The 20,625-nt window shown below is 44.6% G+C and overlaps 2 protein-coding genes and 1 pseudogene across 4 annotated transcripts; 2 read left to right on the top strand and 1 right to left on the bottom strand.

Annotated features, from left to right (window-relative positions):
• Positions 1-2,424: 2,424 nt before the first annotated feature.
• LOC121573682 (tripartite motif-containing protein 16-like) lies at positions 2,425-5,188 on the bottom strand. 2 transcript variants are annotated; one of them, XM_041885845.1, is made up of 7 exons: positions 4,557-5,188; positions 4,284-4,379; positions 3,824-4,057; positions 3,467-3,623; positions 3,315-3,371; positions 3,158-3,211; positions 2,425-3,079 (listed from the first exon to the last, which is right to left on the bottom strand). In XM_041885845.1, exons 1-7 carry the CDS (start codon positions 5,127-5,129, stop codon positions 2,538-2,540), a joined length of 1,713 nt encoding a protein of 570 aa, XP_041741779.1. In that variant the 5' UTR covers positions 5,130-5,188; the 3' UTR covers positions 2,425-2,537. The 2 variants fall into 2 exon arrangements, with proteins under 2 accessions (XP_041741779.1, XP_041741778.1); XM_041885844.1 differs by having other exon boundaries at positions 2,425-3,211.
• A 1,180-nt stretch (positions 5,189-6,368) lies between these two features.
• On the top strand, positions 6,369-10,917 carry LOC121573689 (tubulin polymerization-promoting protein family member 3-like). Of its 2 annotated transcripts, none has more exons than XM_041885854.2 (4): positions 6,369-6,505; positions 9,927-10,118; positions 10,264-10,417; positions 10,698-10,917. In XM_041885854.2, exons 2-4 carry the CDS (start codon positions 9,928-9,930, stop codon positions 10,887-10,889), a joined length of 537 nt encoding a protein of 178 aa, XP_041741788.1. In that variant the 5' UTR covers positions 6,369-6,505; position 9,927; the 3' UTR covers positions 10,890-10,917. The 2 variants fall into 2 exon arrangements, with proteins under 2 accessions (XP_041741788.1, XP_041741787.1); XM_041885853.2 differs by having other exon boundaries at positions 9,923-10,118.
• A 2,631-nt stretch (positions 10,918-13,548) lies between these two features.
• LOC121574180 lies at positions 13,549-17,395 on the top strand (annotated as a pseudogene).
• Positions 17,396-20,625: the final 3,230 nt, after the last annotated feature.

Here is a 20,625-nt window from a genome sequence, read left to right as displayed (position 1 = left end):
GCGTCTCCTTCCTGAGCAGTATGATGGCTGCGTGGTCCCATGGTGTTTATACTTGCATACTATTGTTTGTACAGATGAACGTGGTACCTTCAGGCGTTTGAAAATTGCTCCCAAGGATGAACCAGACTTGTGGAGGTCTACAATTGTTTTTCTGAGGTCTTGGCTGATTTCTTTTGATTTTCCCATGATGTCAAGCAAAGAGGCACTGAGTTTGAAGGTAGGCCTTGAAATACATCCACAGATAGACCTCCAATTGACTCAAATGATGTCAATTAGCCTATCAGAAGCTTCTAAAGCCATGACATAATTTTCTGGAATTTCCCAAGCTGTTTAAAGGCACAGTCAACTTAGTGTACAGTGAGGAAAAAAGTATTTGATCCCCTGCTGATTTTGTACATTTGCCCACTGACAAAGACATGATCAGTCTATAAATTTAATGGTAGGTTTATTTGAACAGTGAGAGACAGAATAAACAAAAATCCAGAAAAACGCATGTCAAAAATATTATAAATTGATTTGCATTTTAATGAGGGAAATAAGTATTTGACCCCTCTGCAAAACATGGCTTAGTACTTGGTGGCAAAACCCTTGTTGCCAATCACAGAGGTCAGACGTTTCTTGGAGTTGGCCACCAGGTTTGCACACATCTCAGGAGGGATTTTGTCCCACTCCTCTTTGCAGATCTTCTCCAAGTCATTAAGGTTTCGAGGCTGACGTTTGGCAACTCGAACCTTCAGCTCCCTCTACAGATTTTCAATGGGATTAAGGTCTGGAGACTGGCTAGGCCACTCCACGACCTTAATGTGCTTATTCTTGAGCCACTCCTTTGTTGCCTTGGCCATGTGTTTTTGGTAATTGTCATGCTGGAATACCCATCCACGACCGATTTTCAATGCCCTGGCTGAGGGAAGGAGGTTCTCACCCAAGATTTGACGGTACATGGCCCCGTCCATCGTCCCTTTGATGCTGTGAAGTTGTCCTGTCCCCTTAGCAGAAAAACACCCCCAAAGCATAATGTTTCCACCTCCATGTTTGACGGTAGGGATGGTGTTCTTGGGGTCATAGGCAGCATTCCTCCTCCTCCAAACACGGCGAGTTGAGTTGATGCCAAAGAGCTCGATTTTGGTCTCATCTGACCACAACACTTTCACCCAGTTCTCCTCTGAATCATTCAGATGTTCATTGGCAAACTTCAGACGGCCCTGTATATGTGCTTTCTTGAGCAGGGGGACCTTGCGGGCACTGCAGGATTTCAGTCCTTCACGGCGTAGTGTGTTACCAATTGTTTTCTTGGTGACTATGGTCCCAGCTGCCTTGAGATCATTGACAAGATCCTCCTGTGTAGTTCTGGGCTGATTCCTCACCGTTCTCATGATCATTGCAACTCCATGAGGTGAGATCTTGCATGGAGCCCCAGGCCGAGGGGAGATTGACAGTTATTTTGTGTTTCTTCCATTTGCGAATAGTCGCACCAACTGTTGTCACCTTCTCACCAAGCTGCTTGGCGATGGTCTTGTAGCCCATTCCAGCCTTGTGTAGGTCTACAATCTTGTCCCTGACATCCTTGGAGAGCTCTTTGGTCTTGGCCATGGTGGAGAGTTTGGAATCTGATTGATTGATTGCTTCTGTGGACAGGTGTCTTTTATACAGGTAACAAACTGAGATTAGGAGCACTCCCTTTAAGAGTGTGCTCCTAATCTCAGCTCGTTACCTGTATAAAAGACACCTGGGAGTCAGAAATCTTTCTGATTGAGAGGGGGTCAAATACTTATTTCCCTCATTAAAATGCAAATCAATTTATAACATTTTTGACATGCGTTTTTCTGGATTTCTTTGTTGTTATTCTGTCTCTCACTGTTCAAATAAACCTACCATTAAAATTATAGACTGATCATTTCTTTGTCAGTGGGCAAATGTACAAAATCAGCAGGGGATAAAATACTTTTTTCCCTCACTGTTTATAAACTTCTGACCCACTGGAATTGTGATACAGTGAATATAAGTGAAATAACCTGTCTGTAAACAATTGTTGGAAAAATTACTTGTGTCATGCACAAAGTAGATGTCCTAACCGACTTGCCAAAACTATAGTTTAACAAGAAATTTGTGGAGTGGTTGAAAAACAAGTTTTAATGACTCCAACCTAAGTTTATGTAAACTTCCGACTTCAACTGTATATATATATTTGTATCAGATACTAGAACTGGAGGATGTGCATATTTCTTTACTTGCACAGATTTGAAAGAGAACCTTTGACAGATATTTTCTTGCCTTGAACATGTCATGTTATAAAATTGTCTGGATAGATGGAAAATTAATCACAAATATTTTTTTTACATAGGTAAACATTTTTACAAAGATTACATGTCACAGTATTAAAGTCAAAGGAATGATTCATAATGAGAATATGCTTAACTTCACTCATACGGTTTTATATTTTATTCAAATCTATTGAATTTAAATTATTCATAATGATTGTGTGTTTACGTAGTCCTATTTACATTGAGTAGATTCCCCTCAGTCTGTTATCACCGTGCTCAGTAAGGTTGGAGGTTCTCCTTTAGTTGGCAGAGGGACACAGAGGAGCCCACTCCAAAGCCTGCATACAGAGGCTCAGAGAACTGGGCCTTGAATTTGTGGATCAGCTCCATGGCCTCTGACACAGAGTAGAAGGCCACCGTGTTGGCAGCGTAGTCCAGGTACACTCCAATCCGTGTGGCCCGCGAGGCCTCTGGCAGGTCTTTGTCCATCTTGTTGTGCCATGCGGAGTAGCCCGAGTCAGAGCAGAGTAGGCTCCAGGACTTGTCGTTGTAGCCCAGCAGACTGTAGGAGTTCTTACCCTTGCGGCTGATGCTCTTGTAGGCCACTCCGATGGAGAACTCCCCGCTCCACTCTGCTTCCCAGTAGTACCTGAACCCACCCAGGCACTCTCTGCATAGAACCTGGGAGAAGCCATCGAAGCGTTCGGGGTGATCCGGGTAAAACTTGACCGTCTTCTTCCGCATCACTTTGTGGTTCCCCTCAGACAGAACCAGCTCTTTGTAGGCTGTGTTGGGGTCAAAGGTGAGCGGACAGGAATCTGAAAAAAATAGATTTATTGCCATTATCAGAAATTCTTTGAGTTGGTATAAAGAACAGACAAGGACAGACCACTCACATCTCAAGAAGTCTGCTCTAGTTTTGGGTTCCTGAAAATCTGCCCTGGTGGGAGCTGTATTAGAACAAAAAATGTATTATATCACCAGAGATATTCAGATTAAAAACAGATATTTATTCACAGATAATAAACCAATGTAAACTTCATAAATATGTACCTTTGAATCGTTTGTCTCCACCTCTTGGTGAAAGTATGTACACAGGGATATCACTTACTGTAAATGTAAAATTACAGTTGGTTATCGCAATGCTATAGTCTTGCTGTACAAAAGCTGTGTTGTAGGCATCTTAGTCGCATTAATAGACTAACCTAACTTGGAGATTTTGCTCAGCTCCTTCTTACAGATGTCATCTAGATGCTCCTTCATGCCGGTGACAGTCTTGGTGACCTCTCCGAAGGAGAACTGAGGGTTGATTAGGACTTTGGGCACCATGGGCTCAGGAGGAACACACAGCGTGGGGAAGTTCTACACAGCACAAAAATAAGAAATATATCAGTGAAGTTATACGTGATAGATTTTATGTGTACTTGTACTGTTTACATAACAATTACTAACTGTTAAAGCATATCGTAATGCCAATGCTAGATTCATATTTCTACCAGTCTATTATCAGTACTGACCCTGGTTCCTACAGCCCAGTGTCCCTCCTCCCTCCAGTCTAGTACCTGTAGGAAGTGGATGTTGTCCTCTGTGTCCAGGATCTGGCGCAGCTCGACGTCTCTGCGCTGCAGCTCCAGAATCTCCTGCTCCAGCCGCTCCACGTATCCCTCGGCCTGTGACATGGCTGCCTGCATGTTGGCCTTGATCAGCTGGCTCACCTCAGCATGCCAGCGCTCCACCGCCTGCAGCATCTCACTAAAGATCTTATCACTGTCCAACATCGCCCGCTGGGCATTGCTCTGAGGTTAGAGGAGGGAGATACTGCAAATTACACAATTATCATTGTGTTATTATATAATTAAAAACAAAACATTGCAAACGCAATTGTAATGATTGATTTAGTGCCTCTATGACAATATATGGTCCAAAAAATGTATAATGAATGATACTGTGGCGCTAAATTGAAGGGATGTAGTCTCATTAAAAGTACCAGAAATTGACGTGGGAAATGGAAATGGACCTAACCTTGAGAACGTCAACATTGTGTCTCAACTCCTGCAGTTCCTTCATCCGCTCCTGAATGATGTGCTGGACCTCAGACTGGGTCACCAACAGGTTTTTCTGTTTAAGGAGAAGAAGAGGAGGAAGAGGAAGAGATGGTTAGTAAACTGTGAGGAGCCATAATACCCCTTTGTCTTTAGAAGTTTCAAATGAGTTATGCCGTATCATTGCAGTTGTCATGTACTGTTAGAGCGATTAGTGAGGGTAGGCTGTTCCAGTGTGTAAGAGTAGTCTTGCCTGTTTCTCAGCGCGCTCCTCCTCAGCAGAGATGATGTTGTGGCTGCGGTGCTCCCTGACGGTACACAGCACACAGATACACATCTGGTCTGAGCGACAGAACAGCTCCAGGCCCTTCTCGTGTTGCGGACAGATCTTCCTGTCCAGGTGACCCGTCTCATCCACCAGCTTGTGCCTCTTGAAGGTGGCCGACTCGTAGTGGGGCTTGATGTGTGTCTCGCAGTAGTAGGCCAGGCACATCAGGCAGGACTTGACAGCTTTACTGCGGCGGCCCACACAGAAGTCACACAGCGAATCCCTCTGGAGGTAGGGGAAGGGCTGCAGCTCAGGCAGCTGCCGGCGCACCTGGGTCACGTTGGGCACGTTGCGCCTAAGGACGGGGCGAGGGGTGAAGGTGGCCCGGCATTGGGGACAGTTGTACACCCCCAGGTGGTCGTACTGGTCCCAGTAGATCTTGATGCACTCCAGGCAGTAGGTGTCTCCACAGGAGATGGTAACTGGGTCTCGCAGCATATCGGCACACAGAAGACAGGTGTAGCCATCTGGAGGCAGGGGGAAGTTCGGCTCTGCCATGGTCCTGCTGGGTCAGACTGTTTGAAGTACAGAATGACACTCCACTGACCTGTATTAAACGGGAGTGAGACTAAAGCAAGAGCGCAGTCCCCTTCCACTGGTATTTAAAGGTGAGGCTGTGTTTTACTGTAAACAGAGAATACATGGGAGTGGCCTCCCCACAAACACAAGCATTTCCAACAACCTGCATGAAACTGGGAAGTGAATATGACCATAGAGGAATGAACCCACATACCACCCAGCAACAGACACTCTTGGTTGGTTCTCTTTTGGCAAAATGTCTGTGATCATCATGATGAACTTGCCATTAATTGAAAGCATGTAATGGAGCAGTGATTGTAAACAGGGATGCAACATAATATTGCAGTATATTCAGAAGGCAAGTTGGTACAGCACTTTTGTTGACTCAGCAGCAGTAGGTTTCATGATGTCTGTTGATGTCGAAACAGCCTGCCCTGCTTCTTCTCCGTATAAAAGATAGGACACAGCACCAGCATGTGTATACCATATACAGTCATTGGGGATAGAGCCTTACAGTAAACATATCCTAAAGGACAAGGTCAAATCCCTACAAGTTCCTCTGGTGGGAAAAACATGCCCTCTGTATCACAGTATCAGTTAAATACTCCATGTGTGGTTATGCTGTAAATCATCTAGAATATAACATTATTGACATGATATTAGTGGTGCTAGTACCAGATAAGCCACTAGTGTGTTTCCATCAACATCCTTTCTTATGAAACTGATGGGTTTCACTTGTTCAATGATAATGTCACTTTGTTTCTAAGATGTGTCAAACATGAGGGGAGGGTTATGAATGAGTGAGTAAAGAAAACGTAATATGTTTCATATGAAAGATGTGCACAGAACATAAGACAAAAAATACTGTGGTCACAAATAGATAGAATTGCATGATATGGATTTCATGTTTAAATCAGATGTTAACTGTTCATGTATAATGCTGTCCTCATTTATAGGCTGTTCTTCATGTTCGTTAATACAAAGACCCTTTAGTCTCTGGACAGACAGACAGACAGAGGATAGGGCGTTGCAGCACCAGCTGTGAGCCAATCATAAAGGATGGAGAGGAGAGGGGGAAGGAGAAGGAGGAGAAAGGGATGGGGTAAGGTTGAGAGAAAGGGGGGAGTAAACAAGAACGCATGCTCACGAGAGAGGCAGCAAATGATGTCATGGCTTGTGCTGGTCTGTGCTCGCTCTTTTCCTCCCCACCCTCTGCTCTCCATCTCCCTCCCCTCTCTGTACATCGCTATCATCATTGTGAAGGTGGTGTGACTGGCAGGGCTAGGAGGAAGACACGCAGCATCAGCACAGGCATCCCCAACATCATCATCACTCAGAATTCCTTAACCTAACAGGTAAACAAGTCTACACTTAAAGTTATCCTGTACTTTAGTCTATGTATGGACCAGTAATAAAGAGGTCAAAACACAATACATGACAGCAAATCATAGAAATGAGCTAAGCCATCTATTTGACATAATTTATTATGCTCACTGTCCTCTTTTTGGTGTACTTTTCTTTTGAAATGTACTATACATATATCATGGGGCTATATTGCATGATGTTTCTGTTCAACTTGTGGAATGTATGTTAAATATGAATTTACATATATTAATGTTTCTTTACGTTTTGAGTATCAGATGCTGCATGGCCCAATTTTGTGTCCTACTTGTTTGTCTTTCTCTGGTCTGTTATTCTGATAATAATTAATGCAAGTGTGCTGAATCAATCTATTTGATCCAAGCCTTCATTACTTTATTGAACGATTACTTTACTTGATTAATCTCACAGCCCCCCCACCCCCCTCTAAAAAAACAACAACAACTAACTAACACCCCCCTTGCCTTTCTTGAACTAACACTCAACTTTTCGTACTAGCACTGACTTTGCTGATAGCTACTTTATTGAGGAAGAATTGACTTACTATGACTGAGATATGTGGTTGTCTCACCTAGCTACACCATACAGTGCATTCGGAAAGTATACCCCTTGACGTTACAGCCAAGAACCCAATGGTCACTCTGACAGAGCTCCAGAGTTCCTCTGTGGAGATGGGAGAACCTTCCAGAAGGACAACCATCTCTGCAGCACTCCACCAATCAGGCCTTTATGGTAGAGTGGTCAGACGGAAGCCTCTCCTCAGTAAAAGGCACATGACAGCCCACATGGAGTTTGCCAAAAGGCACCTAAAGGACTCTCAGACCATGAGAAACAAGATTCTGTGGTCTGATGAAACCAAGATTGAACTCTTTGGCCTGAATGCCAAGCGTCACGTCTGGAGGAAACCTGGCACCATCCCTACGGTGAAGCATGGTGGTGGCAGCATCATGCTGTGGGGATGTTTTTCAGCGGCAGGGACTGGGAGACTAGTCAGGATCGAGGGAAAGATGAACCGAGCAAAGTACAGAGAGATCCTTGATGAAAACCTGCTCCTCAGACTGGGGCAAAGGTTCACCTTCCAACAGGACAACGACTTTAAGCACACAGCCAAGACAACACAGGAGTGGCTTCGGGACAAGTCTCTGAATGTCCTTGAGTGGCCCAGCCAGAGCCCGGACTTGAACCCGATCTAACGTCTCTGGAGAGACCTGAAAATAGCTGTGCAGCGACGCTCCCCATCCAACCTGACAGAGCTCAAGAGGATCTGCAGAGAAGAATGGGAGAAACTCCCCAAATACAGGTGTGCCAAGCTTGTAGCGTCATACCCAGGAAGACTCGAGGCTGTAATCGCTGTCAAAGGTGCTTCAACAAAGTACTGAGTAAAGGGTCTGAATACTTATGTAAATGTGATATTTCAGTGTTTTTTATTTTATAAACCTGTTTTTGCTTTGTCATTATAGGGTATTGTGTGTAGATTGATGAGGGGGGGGAAACAATTTAATCAATTTTAGAATAAGGCTGTGATGTAAGGCTGTAACTATTTCAGCCACACCCATTGCTGACAGGTGTATAAAATCGAGCACACAGCCATGTAATCTCCATAGACAAACATCGGCAGTAGAATGGCCTTACTGAAGAGCTCAGCGACTTTAAACGTGGCACCGTCAGGATTCCACCTTTCCAATAAGTCAGTTCGTCAAATTTCTGCCCTGCTAAAGCTGCCCCGGTCAACTGTAAGTGCTGTTATTGTGAAGTGGAAATGTCTAGGAGCAACAATGGCTCAGCCGCGAAGTGGTAGGCCACACAAGCTCACAGAACAGGACCACCGAGTGTTGAAGCGTGCAGCGTGTAAAAGTCGTCAGTCCTCAGTTCCAACACTCATTACCGAGTTCCAAACTGCCTCTGGAAGCAGCATCAGCACAATAACTGTTAGTCGGAAGCTTCATGAAATGGGTTTCCATGGCCGAGCAGCCGCACACAAGCCTAAGATCACCTTGCGCAATGCAAAGTGTCGGCTGAAGTGGTGTAAAGCTCGCCGCCATTGGACTCTAGAGCAGTGGAAATGCGTTCTCTGGAGTGGTTAATCATGGTTCACCATCTGGCAGTCCGAAGGATGAATCTGGGTTTGGTGGATACCAGGAGAACGCTACCTGCCCCAATGCATGTTGCCAACTGTAAAGTTTGGTGGAGGAGGAATAATGGTCTTGGGCTGTTTTTCATGGTTCGGGCTAGGCCCGTTTGTTCTAAAGAAGGGAAATCTTAACGCTACAGCATACAATGACATTCTAGAATATTCTGTGCTTCCACCTTTGTGGCAAGAGTTTGGAGAAGGCCCTTTCCTGTTTCAGCATGACAATGCCCCCGTCCACAAAGCGAGGTCCATACAGAAATGGTTTGTCGAGATTGGTGTGGATTAACTTGACTGGCCTGCACAGAGCCCTGACCTCAACCCCATCGAACACCTTTTGGATGAATTGGAACGCCGACTGCGAGCCAGGCCTAATCGCCCAACATCAGTGCCCGACCTCACTAATGCTCTTGTGGCTGAATGGAAGCAAGTCCCCGCAGCAGTGTTCAACATCTAGTGGAAAGCCTTGCCAGAAGAGTGGGGGCTGTTATAGCAGCAAAGGGGGGACCAACTCCATATTAATGCCCATGATTTTGAAATGAGATGTTCGACGAGCAGGTGTCCACATACTTTTGGTAATGTAGTGTATCTTATGATGAATGCACTAACTGTAAGTCGATCTGGATAAGAGCATCTGCTAAATTAATAAAATGTTAAATATATATATATATATATATATATATATATATATATATATATATATATATATATATATATATATATTGAAAACAACCCACTATAAAATACAGTGAGAAGTCCTACCATGGTTTGATTTACTCTGAAAATAATTGTGATATTTTTATCGAACAACAGGCTGCTCTCCAGCAATGATACATAATGGAACATTATTTAATTTAGTAGCTCTCAGAGAGCAGCTGAACTAACAGTAACAGTTCAAGATGGATGAATATATGTGTATGGGTGTGGGCGTCCATCATAAGTCAGCAGCCACAGCAGCCATTTCTTGGTGGGGCAGTTAATCGATCCAGCTAATGGAGTCATTAAGAACAAGTGTGTGTGTGTAATGCCCAGAGGACATGGTGTGCAGAATGTATCGCATTAATGACCAAATCTCTCCCAATACCTCCTAATTTCCTGTCTCAGTGGACAGTGTCCTCCCAATGTTATTTCAACATTATGGCAGTGCATTTGCTGTTAGTGTGAGAAACTACAGCTGTCTCGACTGTATGCCTTTGTCTTGCATCCCATCCTTAATGTTTTACCTCTCCCTCTCATCATTTCTCTCTCTCTCTCTCTGTATAAGACAGAATGGCAGAGGGCTCAGGATTAGTAGCGGAGGTGGAGACGGCCTTCAAGAAGTTTGCCATTCATGGGGACACCAAGGCTACTGGGAAGGAGATGAACGGCAAGAACTTTGCCAAACTCTGCAAGGACTGCCGGGTCATTGATGGCAAGAACATCACCGCCACCGATGTGGACATCGTCTTCACTAAAGTCAAGTGAGACTAGTTCCAGTTTCAAACCTCCACACTGACAGATCCACAGTCATCTTTCTAGTGAAAGAGGGAATACGGCCAGGGGTCCTCAGAATACCATATCAGGAGTAAAGGAAAAACTCTCCAAATGTTTTTCTGTGTATTTTAGGGCGAAGACAGCTCGTGTGATCACCTTTGAGCAGTTCAGCCAGGCCCTGTCAGAGTTGGCGCCGAAGCGTTTTAAAGGGAAGGGCCAGGAGGAGGCGCTGCAGCAGCTCTACGGCCTCATAGCAGGGAAGGAGCCTGCCAACGCGGGTGTCACCGTGAGTGTCTACCTGTCAGCAGCACACTGCCTGATAATATTACAGTCCCAGAGAGAGAGTGTGTGTATGCATTCTTGTGTGTACTGTGTGTGTGTGCATATCTGTGTGGTGGGTAAGCTCTTCCATTGTATCCTCATCTCTCATTCTCCCTTTCCCTCGCTCTTTCCCTTTCTTTCTCCCTCGCTCTTTCGCTTTCCCTTTCTCTTTCCCTTTCTCTTTCCCTCGCTCTTTCCCTCGCTATTTCCCTTTCTCTTTCCCTCGCTCTTTTTCCTGCTCATAGAAAGTGGCCAAGGCAGCGGCGGTGGACAGACTGACAGACACCACCAAATTCACAGGGGCACACAAGGAGCGGTTTGACGAGTCGGGCAAAGGGAAGGGCAAGGCTGGGCGAGTAGACATCCCAGATGCCAGTGGCTATGTGGGTGCCTACAAGGGCAAGGGCACCTATGAGGATAAGGTCAAGGAAGCATAGGCAAGACAGAGGGAGAGAGAGAGACCCCCCCCCAAATACTGTAATTTAAGTTAGAACTTTTTGTAAATGTAAATTAATGCACATACTGCGCAGGTAGGATGGGCTGGTCTGTCACTGAATGTTATAGTATTATATATCCTTTGAAGTTGCATGCTGGGGTTGGGGTGGTGGTTGGTAGGATGGAGAGGGGAGGGGAGGTGTAAGTGTGATGAGTAAACCTGAATAGAAAACAAAACAGTGACCAAATTCTATGTCAATAAAAACGTTAATAATATTGATATATATTCACCTTCCCAAGCTCTCCAACCCCTGACCCTATCCCTCCCAGCTTCACTAGATGCTTCTGTAGGAGTCATTTTGGCTTGTTTATGTGTTGTGGTTAATATATACTGAACAAAAATATAAACACAACATGAAACAATGTCAACAATTTTACTGAGTTACAGTTCATCAGTCAATTGAAATAAATTCATCAGGCCCTAATCTATGGGAAGGGGCGCAGCCATGCAGCATTTCTCCTTTGCCAAGATAATGCATCCACCTGACAGGTGTGGCATATCAAGAAGCTGATTAAACAGCATGATCATTACAAAGGTGGACCTTGTACTGGGGACAGTAAAAGGCCACTCTAAAATGTGAAGTTTTGTCACACAACACAATGCCACACGTTTTGAGGGAGCATGCACCAGAGCTTTTGCCAGAGAGTTGAATGTTCATTTCTCTGCCATAAGCCACCTCCAATATCGTTTTAGAGAACTTAGCAGTATGTCCAATCGGTCTCACAACCGCAGGCCACGTGTATGGCGTCGTGTGGGCGAGCCATTTGCTGATGTCAACTTTGTGAACAGAGTGCCCCATGGCAGCGGTGGGGTTATGGTATGGTTAGGCATAAGCTACGGACAATGAACACAATTGCATTTTATCACAGAGATACCGTGATGAGATCCTGAGGCCCATTATCGTGCCATTCATCCGCCGCCATCACCTCATGTTTTAGCATGATAATGCACTACCCAATGTCACAAGGATCTGTACACAATTCCTGGAAGCTGAAAATGTCCCAGTTCTTCCATGGCCTGCATACTCACCAGAAATGTCACCAATTGAGCATGTTTGAGATGCTCTGGATTGACGTGTACAACAGCGTGTTCCAGTTCCCGCCAATATCCAGCAACTTCGCACAGCCATTGAAGAGGAGTGGGACAACATTCCACAGGCCACAATCAACAGCCTGATCAACTCTATGCGAAGGAGATGTCGCGCTGCATGAGGCAAATGGTGGTCACACCAGATACTGACCGGTTTTCTAATCCACACCCTTACCAGTGAAATGCTTACTTACAAGCCCTTAACCAACAATGCAGTTTTAAGAAAATAATAGTTAAGAAAATATTTACTAAATAAACTAAAGTAAAAAAATAAAACAATAGTTACACAATAATGAGGCTATATACAGGGGTACCGGTACCGAGTCAATGTGCAGGGGTACAGGTTAGTCAAGGTAATTGAGGTAATATGTACATGTAGGTAGGGGTAAAGTATTCCCAGTCATGTGAAATCCATAGATTAGGGCCTAATGAATACATTACCATTGACAAAAACATTTTATGAACTGCAACTCAGTAAAATCTTTGAAGTTGCATGTTGCGTTTATATTTTTGTTCAGTATACGTGATACATGACCCAACATTTAGTGCCCTCTAGTGTACAAAACAAGTTAAAACATCCCTAGACAGACAACATATAAAACACATTACATTTCATTTAGACAGGCCTCCTACAGCCTCAGTCAGCACTCCTATTACTGCAGGAACTCACTCAGCTCTCTACTACTACTACCACACATGTTGCATTATCATTGAGGTTGCTACTAACACGAATGACCTGGTATTATGCACTGCTTTCACCCACAGCCTTCTCAGCTGATGTCCTTAGCTTTCATCTGCTCTGCTATAATAACTGTATATTGTAAATATAGATAGTTGAATGGATTAATGAATAAACAAATGGCTAGATTATGTAATAGATTAATGAATGGTGAATGAATAAGAAGAGATTTACACTGTATCTGTACAGTATAGCGCTATGCTTGTGCTTTGGGAATGAAGAGAGAATAAGAGACCGATGAGGAAACTGCTCCACTCCTCTCCTCCTCTGAGAAAATGACTAAATCAATTGTTCTGTTGGAGGACTGGGAGCCTCCTGACTGCACTGCATTGTCTCCTATTGGGTTGTTGTTCTGTCCCTCCTGATCACTGTCTGTTGTGTTTTGTACCGTCTAGCTGTGTCTCCCTCTATTCTGAAGAGCTATAAAAGAGTATGTACACCTTCAAATAAATCTCTGAGCAGCAATTCAGACCATGTGAAATAGTTTTTTTCTCACAAACACACAGAAATATGTGTACGTGCATTTGTACGTGCATGCGCACACTCACACACACACTTTATCAAATTATATCAAAGTAGCAGGGATTAGTAATATTCCATGGGGTACTGCACACCCCAAAACACAGTATCTGTCCCTAATACCCTTACAAAGCCAGTCTGCCTCCTCTGCTAAGTCCCATACAATGACAGGTGGGGTGCAGCAAGGCTATAAAGAGAGGGAGAATCTCCCCAAGACACAGTCACCCCCTGTTTATCTGAGACCTGTGCTGAAATGAGAGGTGAGACTGACACACATGGAATGGTGTTTACTGTAGTTGACTGTTCTCTGTGGTATGGTGCTATGGTGGAACATCCCTCTGGGATAGGTGATGAATGATACTCTGCTTGCATGTGACATTCTCAGCCATGTTAAGTGGGAGTGTGCTTTACTGTAGCGCTCTGAAAGCACATGACAGTGCCTTCCTTGTATGTGAGGGTGTATCTGTGTTGTGTTTTGTCCTCACTCCCAGGTATCGTGCTGCTGTGTGTGTTTAGGACAGCCCTGGGACAGGTAGGACCGGGGAACTGAACCTACTCCTGGAACGGCCCGGGACAACCCTGCACCACCAGAACACTGTGTGAGAGAGAAAATACAGAGGAAGTGTATATATTTAAGTGTTTGTAATAGTCTGTTTGAGTCTCAGTGTGTGTGTGTGTGTGTGTGTGTGTGGGTATAGTGTATATGACGGACCCAGCATCCTGTGGCTGCTGTGTGATGCAGAGACAGGTGGGGCAGCTGTATAAATATTTCAACACTACTCTGACTCAACTAGAGAAACACCTGTAGACAGCCCAGACTGCATTGACTGACATTAAAGGTTAGAGTCTTATCTATGGCCTATATACTGTATCTGTGTGTTTTACTATCAGATTATTGACGATCCAAGTGCTCTAGTAGAAAGAATCGACTGAATCAACCCACTGGGCACAATTCAATGTCTATTCGACGTTGGTTAACGTAATTTCATTGAAATGACATAGAAACAACTCTGAGAAAATGACTAAATCAATTGTTCTGTTGGAGGACTGGGAGCCTCCTGACTGCACTGCATTGTCTCCTATTGGGTTGTTGTTCTGTCCCTCCTGATCACTGTCTGTTGTGTTTTGTACCGTCTAGCTGTGTCTCCCTCTATTCTGAAGAGCTATAAAAGAGTATGTACACCTTCAAATAAATCTCTGAGCAGCAATTCAGACCATGTGAAATAGTTTTTTTCTCACAAACACACAGAAATATGTGTACGTGCATTTGTACGTGCATGCGCACACTCACACACACACTTTATCAAATTATATCAAAGTGGCAGGGATTAGTAATATTCCATGGGGTACTGCACACCCCAAAACACAGTATCTGTCCCTAATACCCTTACAAAGCCAGTCTGCCTCCTCTGCTAAGTCCCATACAATGACAGGTGGGGTGCAGCAAGGCTATAAAGTGAGGGAGAATCTCCCCAAGACACAGTCACCCCCTGTTTATCTGAGACCTGTGCTGAAATGAGAGGTGAGACTGACACACATGGAATGGTGTTTACTGTAGTTGACTGTTCTCTGTGGTATGGTGCTATGGTGGAACATCCCTCTGGGATAGGTGATGAATGATACTCTGCTTGCATGTGACATTCTCAGCCATGTTAAGTGGGAGTGTGCTTTACTGTAGCGCTCTGAAAGCACATGACAGTGCCTTCCTTGTATGTGAGGGTGTATCTGTGTTGTGTTTTGTCCTCACTCCCAGGTATCGTGCTGCTGTGTGTGTTTAGGACAGCCCTGGGACAGGTAGGACCGGGGAACTGAACCTACTCCTGGAACGGCCCGGGACAACCCTGCACCACCAGAACACTGTGTGAGAGAGAAAATACAGAGGAAGTGTATATATTTAAGTGTTTGTAATAGTCTGTTTGAGTCTCAGTGTGTGTGTGTGTGTGTGTGTGGGTATAGTGTATATGACAGACCCAGCATCCTGTGGCTGCTGTGTGATGCAGAGACAGGTGGGGCAGCTGTATAAATATTTCAACACTACTCTGACTCAACTAGAGAAACACCTGTAGACAGCCCAGACTGCATTGACTGACATTAAAGGTTAGAGTCTTATCTATGGCCTATATACTGTATCTGTGTGTTTTACTATCAGATTATTGACGATCCAAGTGCTCTAGTAGAAAGAATCGACTGAATCAACCCACTGGGCACAATTCAATGTCTATTCGACGTTGGTTAACGTAATTTCATTGAAATGACATAGAAACAACTCTGAGAAAATGACTAAATCAATTGTTCTGTTGGAGGACTGGGAGCCTCCTGACTGCACTGCATTGTCTCCTATTGGGTTGTTGTTCTGTCCCTCCTGATCACTGTCTGTTGTGTTTTGTACCGTCTAGCTGTGTCTCCCTCTATTCTGAAGAGCTATAAAAGAGTATGTACACCTTCAAATAAATCTCTGAGCAGCAATTCAGACCATGTGAAATAGTTTTTTTCTCACAAACACACAGAAATATGTGTACGTGCATTTGTACGTGCATGCGCACACTCACACACACACTTTATCAAATTATATCAAAGTGGCAGGGATTAGTAATATTCCATGGGGTACTGCACACCCCAAAACACAGTATCTGTCCCTAATACCCTTACAAAGCCAGTCTGCCTCCTCTGCTAAGTCCCATACAATGACAGGTGGGGTGCAGCAAGGCTATAAAGTGAGGGAGAATCTCCCCAAGACACAGTCACCCCCTGTTTATCTGAGACCTGTGCTGAAATGAGAGGTGAGACTGACACACATGGAATGGTGTTTACTGTAGTTGACTGTTCTCTGTGGTATGGTGCTATGGTGGAACATCCCTCTGGGATAGGTGATGAATGATACTCTGCTTGCATGTGACATTCTCAGCCATGTTAAGTGGGAGTGTGCTTTACTGTAGCGCTCTGAAAGCACATGACAGTGCCCTCCTTGTATGTGAGGGTGTATCTGTGTTGTGTTTTGTCCTCACTCCCAGGTATCGTGCTGCTGTGTGTGTTTAGGACAGCCCTGGGACAGGTAGGACCGGGGAACTGAACCTACTCCTGGAACGGCCCGGGACAACCCTGCACCACCAGAACACTGTGTGAGAGAGAAAATACAGAGGAAGTGTATATATTTAAGTGTTTGTAATAGTCTGTTTGAGTCTCAGTGTGTGTGTGTGTGTGTGTGTGTGTGTGGGTATAGTGTATATGACAGACCCAGCATCCTGTGGCTGCTGTGTGATGCAGAGACAGGTGGGGCAGCTGTATAAATATTTCAACACTACTCTGACTCAACTAGAGAAACACCTGTAGACAGCCCAGACTGCATTGACTGACATTAAAGGTTAGAGTCTTATCTATGGCCTATATACTGTATCTGTGTGTTTTACTATCAGATTATTGACGATCCAAGTGCTCTAGTAGAAAGAATCGACTGAATCAACCCACTGGGCACAATTCAATGTCTATTCGACGTTGGTTAACGTAATTTCATTGAAATGACATAGAAACAATGTTGATTCAACCAGTGTGTGCTCAGTGGGAACTTAACTATTGAAATATTACCATTTATAGCTTCTCTAGGTCCTACACAACTCATCCTTCCCTGTATATCTCTGACCATTATTCTACCCTCCTTCCTCTACCTCCCTCTCTCCTCTCTCTCCTATCTAGAGAGCCGTACAGTGTTCTTGGTGGCGTTGACACACCGGTGTCGTGCGTGGGTCCAGTGAGGAAGCAAATCACCGTAGCATATGAGCACATGTTCATCAACCTGGGCCAGGCCTACGACGTGTCCTCAGGGGTGTTCCCCGCACCCCTCTCTGGGGTCTACAGCCTGGCCCTGACGGTGTGGAGCGATGCAGGCTCCCCCGGGTCCTGCTGGCAGCCTGCGCCAGCCTGTACCACAACGGCCAGAGCCTGGCCAGCACCGTGCTGGCCCTGCATCTGCAGCCTGGGGACACCATGTCTGTCTTTCGCCCCCTGGCTGCTTCCTCTGTGATGACCAGAGCCACTACAACAACTTCAGCAGCTTCGTGATCTACACCACCGACTGCCCGCTAGGAGCTCACTCAACATCATGACTAGAGTCTCTCTCTCTCTGTCTTTCCCTCTCTAACTTTGTTCTTGTCCCAGATTCTGCTCGTATTAGCTCTATCACCTGCTCAACAAGGCCTGTGGGATTCAAAATATTGTTGATGGCATATTACTCTAATAATGTTTACCAGACTTGGGGTTTCAACTAATCATTGGTAAAATACACTGAGTGTACAAAACATTAAGAACACCTGCTCTTTCCATGACATAGACTGACCAGGTGAAAGCTATGATCCCTTATTGATGTCACCTGTAAAATACACTTCAATCAGTGTAGATGAAGTGGAGAAGACCGGTTAAATAAGGATTTTTAAGACTTGAGACAATTGAGACATGGATTGTGTATGTGTGCCATTCAGAGGGTGAATGGGCAAGACAAAAGATTTAAGTGCCTTTGAAAAGGGTATGGTAGTAGGTGCCAGGTGCACCGGTTTGTGTGAATAACTGCAACGTTGCTGGGTTTTTCATGCTCAACAGTTTCCTGTGTGTATCAAGAATGGTCCACCATCCAAAGGACATCCAGCCAACTTTACACAACTGTGGGAAGCATTGGAGTCAACATGGGCCAGCATCCCTGTGGAATGCTTTCGACACCTTGTAGAGTCCAAACATGAATGAAGTAGCTACGTAGCATCACTTTGCATGTCTTAACCCTCCCCACTCTCTCTCTTCTCACTGCCTGTGGTCAGTGGCTTGGGAGGGTGTGCTGCCGTGCGGGCGCTGGGACAGTGAGTGTGCGTTTAAGCGCCAGCGTGGGTGCTCCATGAACTGGAGGAGCAGGTGTTCACCAGGATGATGACCCTGTGGCACAGCCTGTCTCAGCTGGACAACAGCATCCAGGAGGTCACAGGTACCAACATTATAGAAACATTATATCTGGTACACAGACAGACCAGGGAGGGGTAACCTCATTCTAATTCTATGGATGACCTCTCTGCTAACAGAGGCCAGGGCTGCTAATGATATACGCCGCAAAACACGTCCTTCCCACTGGGCACAGAAGTCAGTTCAATGTCTAATTTTGATTTACATTTGATTGAGCTCACATAGTTCAACGTGAAATCAACAAAAAATTTACCATGTCATTGGAATTAGGTTTAAAGTTGGGTGATAAAAGACAAGCATTCCCGAAATTCCTTTACCTTTAAGACTTTTTGCAAATCCAATCAGTTTTCCACGTTGACTCAACGTCATCATATTGACTTTTTTTTTAGATGGCGTGGAATTAACGTTGATTCAACCAGTTTGTGCCCAGTGGGTTATCTCTATCTGACTGAATAACTCACTCTCTCTCTCTCTTTCTCTCTCGCTCCAGGAGGAATGCGGATGGTGTTCACAGCCACCATGAGTCCCAAAAGCCACTGCTTCGGCCCCTTCACCAGTAACGTGCTGATTCCCTACACCGAGATCTCCCTCAACCATGACAATGGCTACAACCCTGCCCTGGGTATGCATACACATTAACCTTAAACCCGCTACACATATTTCACAGACAATACACTTAATAATAGTCCTATCCTGGACATGTATCCATCCATTTCAATAACTCCATCCCTCTGCTTCCTCTCCCTCCAGGTGTGTTCATGGCCCTCCGGATGGGCCTGTACTTCTTCTCCTGCACGGCCTACTCCCACGTGGGCGCGGCGGGCCAGAGGCTGTACCACAAGCTGCAGCTGATGAGGAACGGGGAGGTGGTGGTGTCCACGTGGGAGGATAACCAGGAGGACTCGGAGGACAGCGGCTCCCAGACCATCCTGGTCTTGCTGGATAGAGGCAGCCAGATGTACGCGGAGATGCTCTCTGAAAGACAGCTGTGTGGAGGCTGAAACCCATAGACAGACATACTGTACATCCACTGAGACACATAGGAAAAAACACATCCACTCATACATACAACTGTACTGAACTGTTAAAGCACATGTAAATTTTAGTCAACTCTGATCATTCTCCAAAAAAAGCAATTTATGTATTTTTTTGAAAAATAAAAAACTTTTTCTCACCGAAGCAGTATCCAACTATTAATATTGTTTAATTTCACAGGCATCACCAAAGTGACTGCTGTGTTGTTAGGCTACAAGGTTGTGTTGTTAGGCTACAAGGTTGTGGTGATTTATTATGATATACTGTGTAAAATGTTCATCATTAAACTGAATAATGAACTTGTAGAAACCCTCTTCTACCACCAGTTCAGAACTGTGTGTGTGAAAGGACTGTTTACTATCTTCTCCCTGACTCAGGTCTCATACACATGTGGTATTTCTCATCGGTGTGCTCTGGGACCACACATAGTTTCACAGGTTAGCTGGCCATGTTCACACACACTGGTTTGCTTCTCTCCTCTACCTGTGCAATTTCCACTCCCCCATCCCCTATCCCTCAAGCTGTCTGTCTGTCATCCTCTGCTTTATATAGGCTCATTTATATGCAGCACAGTTTATACTAATGTCCATCAGTAACATACTTTTTGCCAATGCAATAAGCTATATTTACTGTTAATAGATCAAGGTTATACCCTGAGCCCACCGGAGAAAGCTGGAGTGCCAGTAAGGTTTAAATGTAGCCAACCACTAAAATATCTAATGTGATTAATTAGGGTCTTCATTGGACCAATTCAGTTTAGGACATTAAACTATTTAGTGCTTTAGTGTAGACTAAACCCTGCAGATACAATAGCTATATGTGTCTAAGGTTTACTAGCTCAGCAACCCAAGGTCTGGTGGCTAAAGATATATCCTTGTTGCCAGGGGTAACGAGTCCAGTCTGGTGCCCTTGAATGGAGAACAATAGACAATAAAGACACAACTCACACCTGGAACCTATAAACAGAATAGCCTAGAGGCTAATATGACACTGATAAAACATCACCCAAAACCTTTCATTGGAATGACCTTTGGAGTCAGACAGTTACTTCATACTAATGCTGACTCCTCTCAGTGATGTCATCTGTGATGTCAATGTTTAACCTCGATGGCCTCTCAAGCTATGGCATGCCCCGCTTTTGCTGTCAAAGTAATGATGTCATGTACCACTGGCATGGGTGTGTTTATATGTGAGGGGATGTATGTTCTTTAGAGCCAAGAGGAAAACTAAATAAAAGGATGAGGAATTTAACTGAACACCCAACAAAGCTAAACAAATCAGCATTATTTGCACTTTGACTGACGCACTTACATTCTAGTTCCTCTCATTCACTCATGCCCTCACGTACTTATCTTAC

This window comes from Coregonus clupeaformis, chromosome 9 (assembly GCF_020615455.1).
Source record: "Coregonus clupeaformis isolate EN_2021a chromosome 9, ASM2061545v1, whole genome shotgun sequence".
In the NCBI taxonomy this organism is placed as follows: Eukaryota; Metazoa; Chordata; class Actinopteri; order Salmoniformes; family Salmonidae; genus Coregonus; species Coregonus clupeaformis.
The sequence above is the reverse complement of the archived record's forward strand: the minus strand, read 5'-3'. Positions and strand labels throughout refer to the sequence as shown.

Coding starts and splice junctions, on each gene's coding strand:
- LOC121573682 (XM_041885844.1), bottom strand. CDS start 5,129: ATGGCAGAGCCGAACTTCCCCCTGCCTCCAGATGGCTACACCTGTCTT. Junction 3,372..3,466: donor GAGCAAAATCTCCAAGTTAG/GTTAGTCTATTA, acceptor TTACATTTACAG/TAAGTGATATCCCTGTGTAC. Junction 3,212..3,314: donor TGGAGACAAACGATTCAAAG/GTACATATTTAT, acceptor GTTCTAATACAG/CTCCCACCAGGGCAGATTTT.
- LOC121573689 (XM_041885854.2), top strand. CDS start 9,928: ATGGCAGAGGGCTCAGGATTAGTAGCGGAGGTGGAGACGGCCTTCAAG. Junction 10,119..10,263: donor ATCGTCTTCACTAAAGTCAA/GTGAGACTAGTT, acceptor TGTGTATTTTAG/GGCGAAGACAGCTCGTGTGA. Junction 10,418..10,697: donor CTGCCAACGCGGGTGTCACC/GTGAGTGTCTAC, acceptor TCCTGCTCATAG/AAAGTGGCCAAGGCAGCGGC.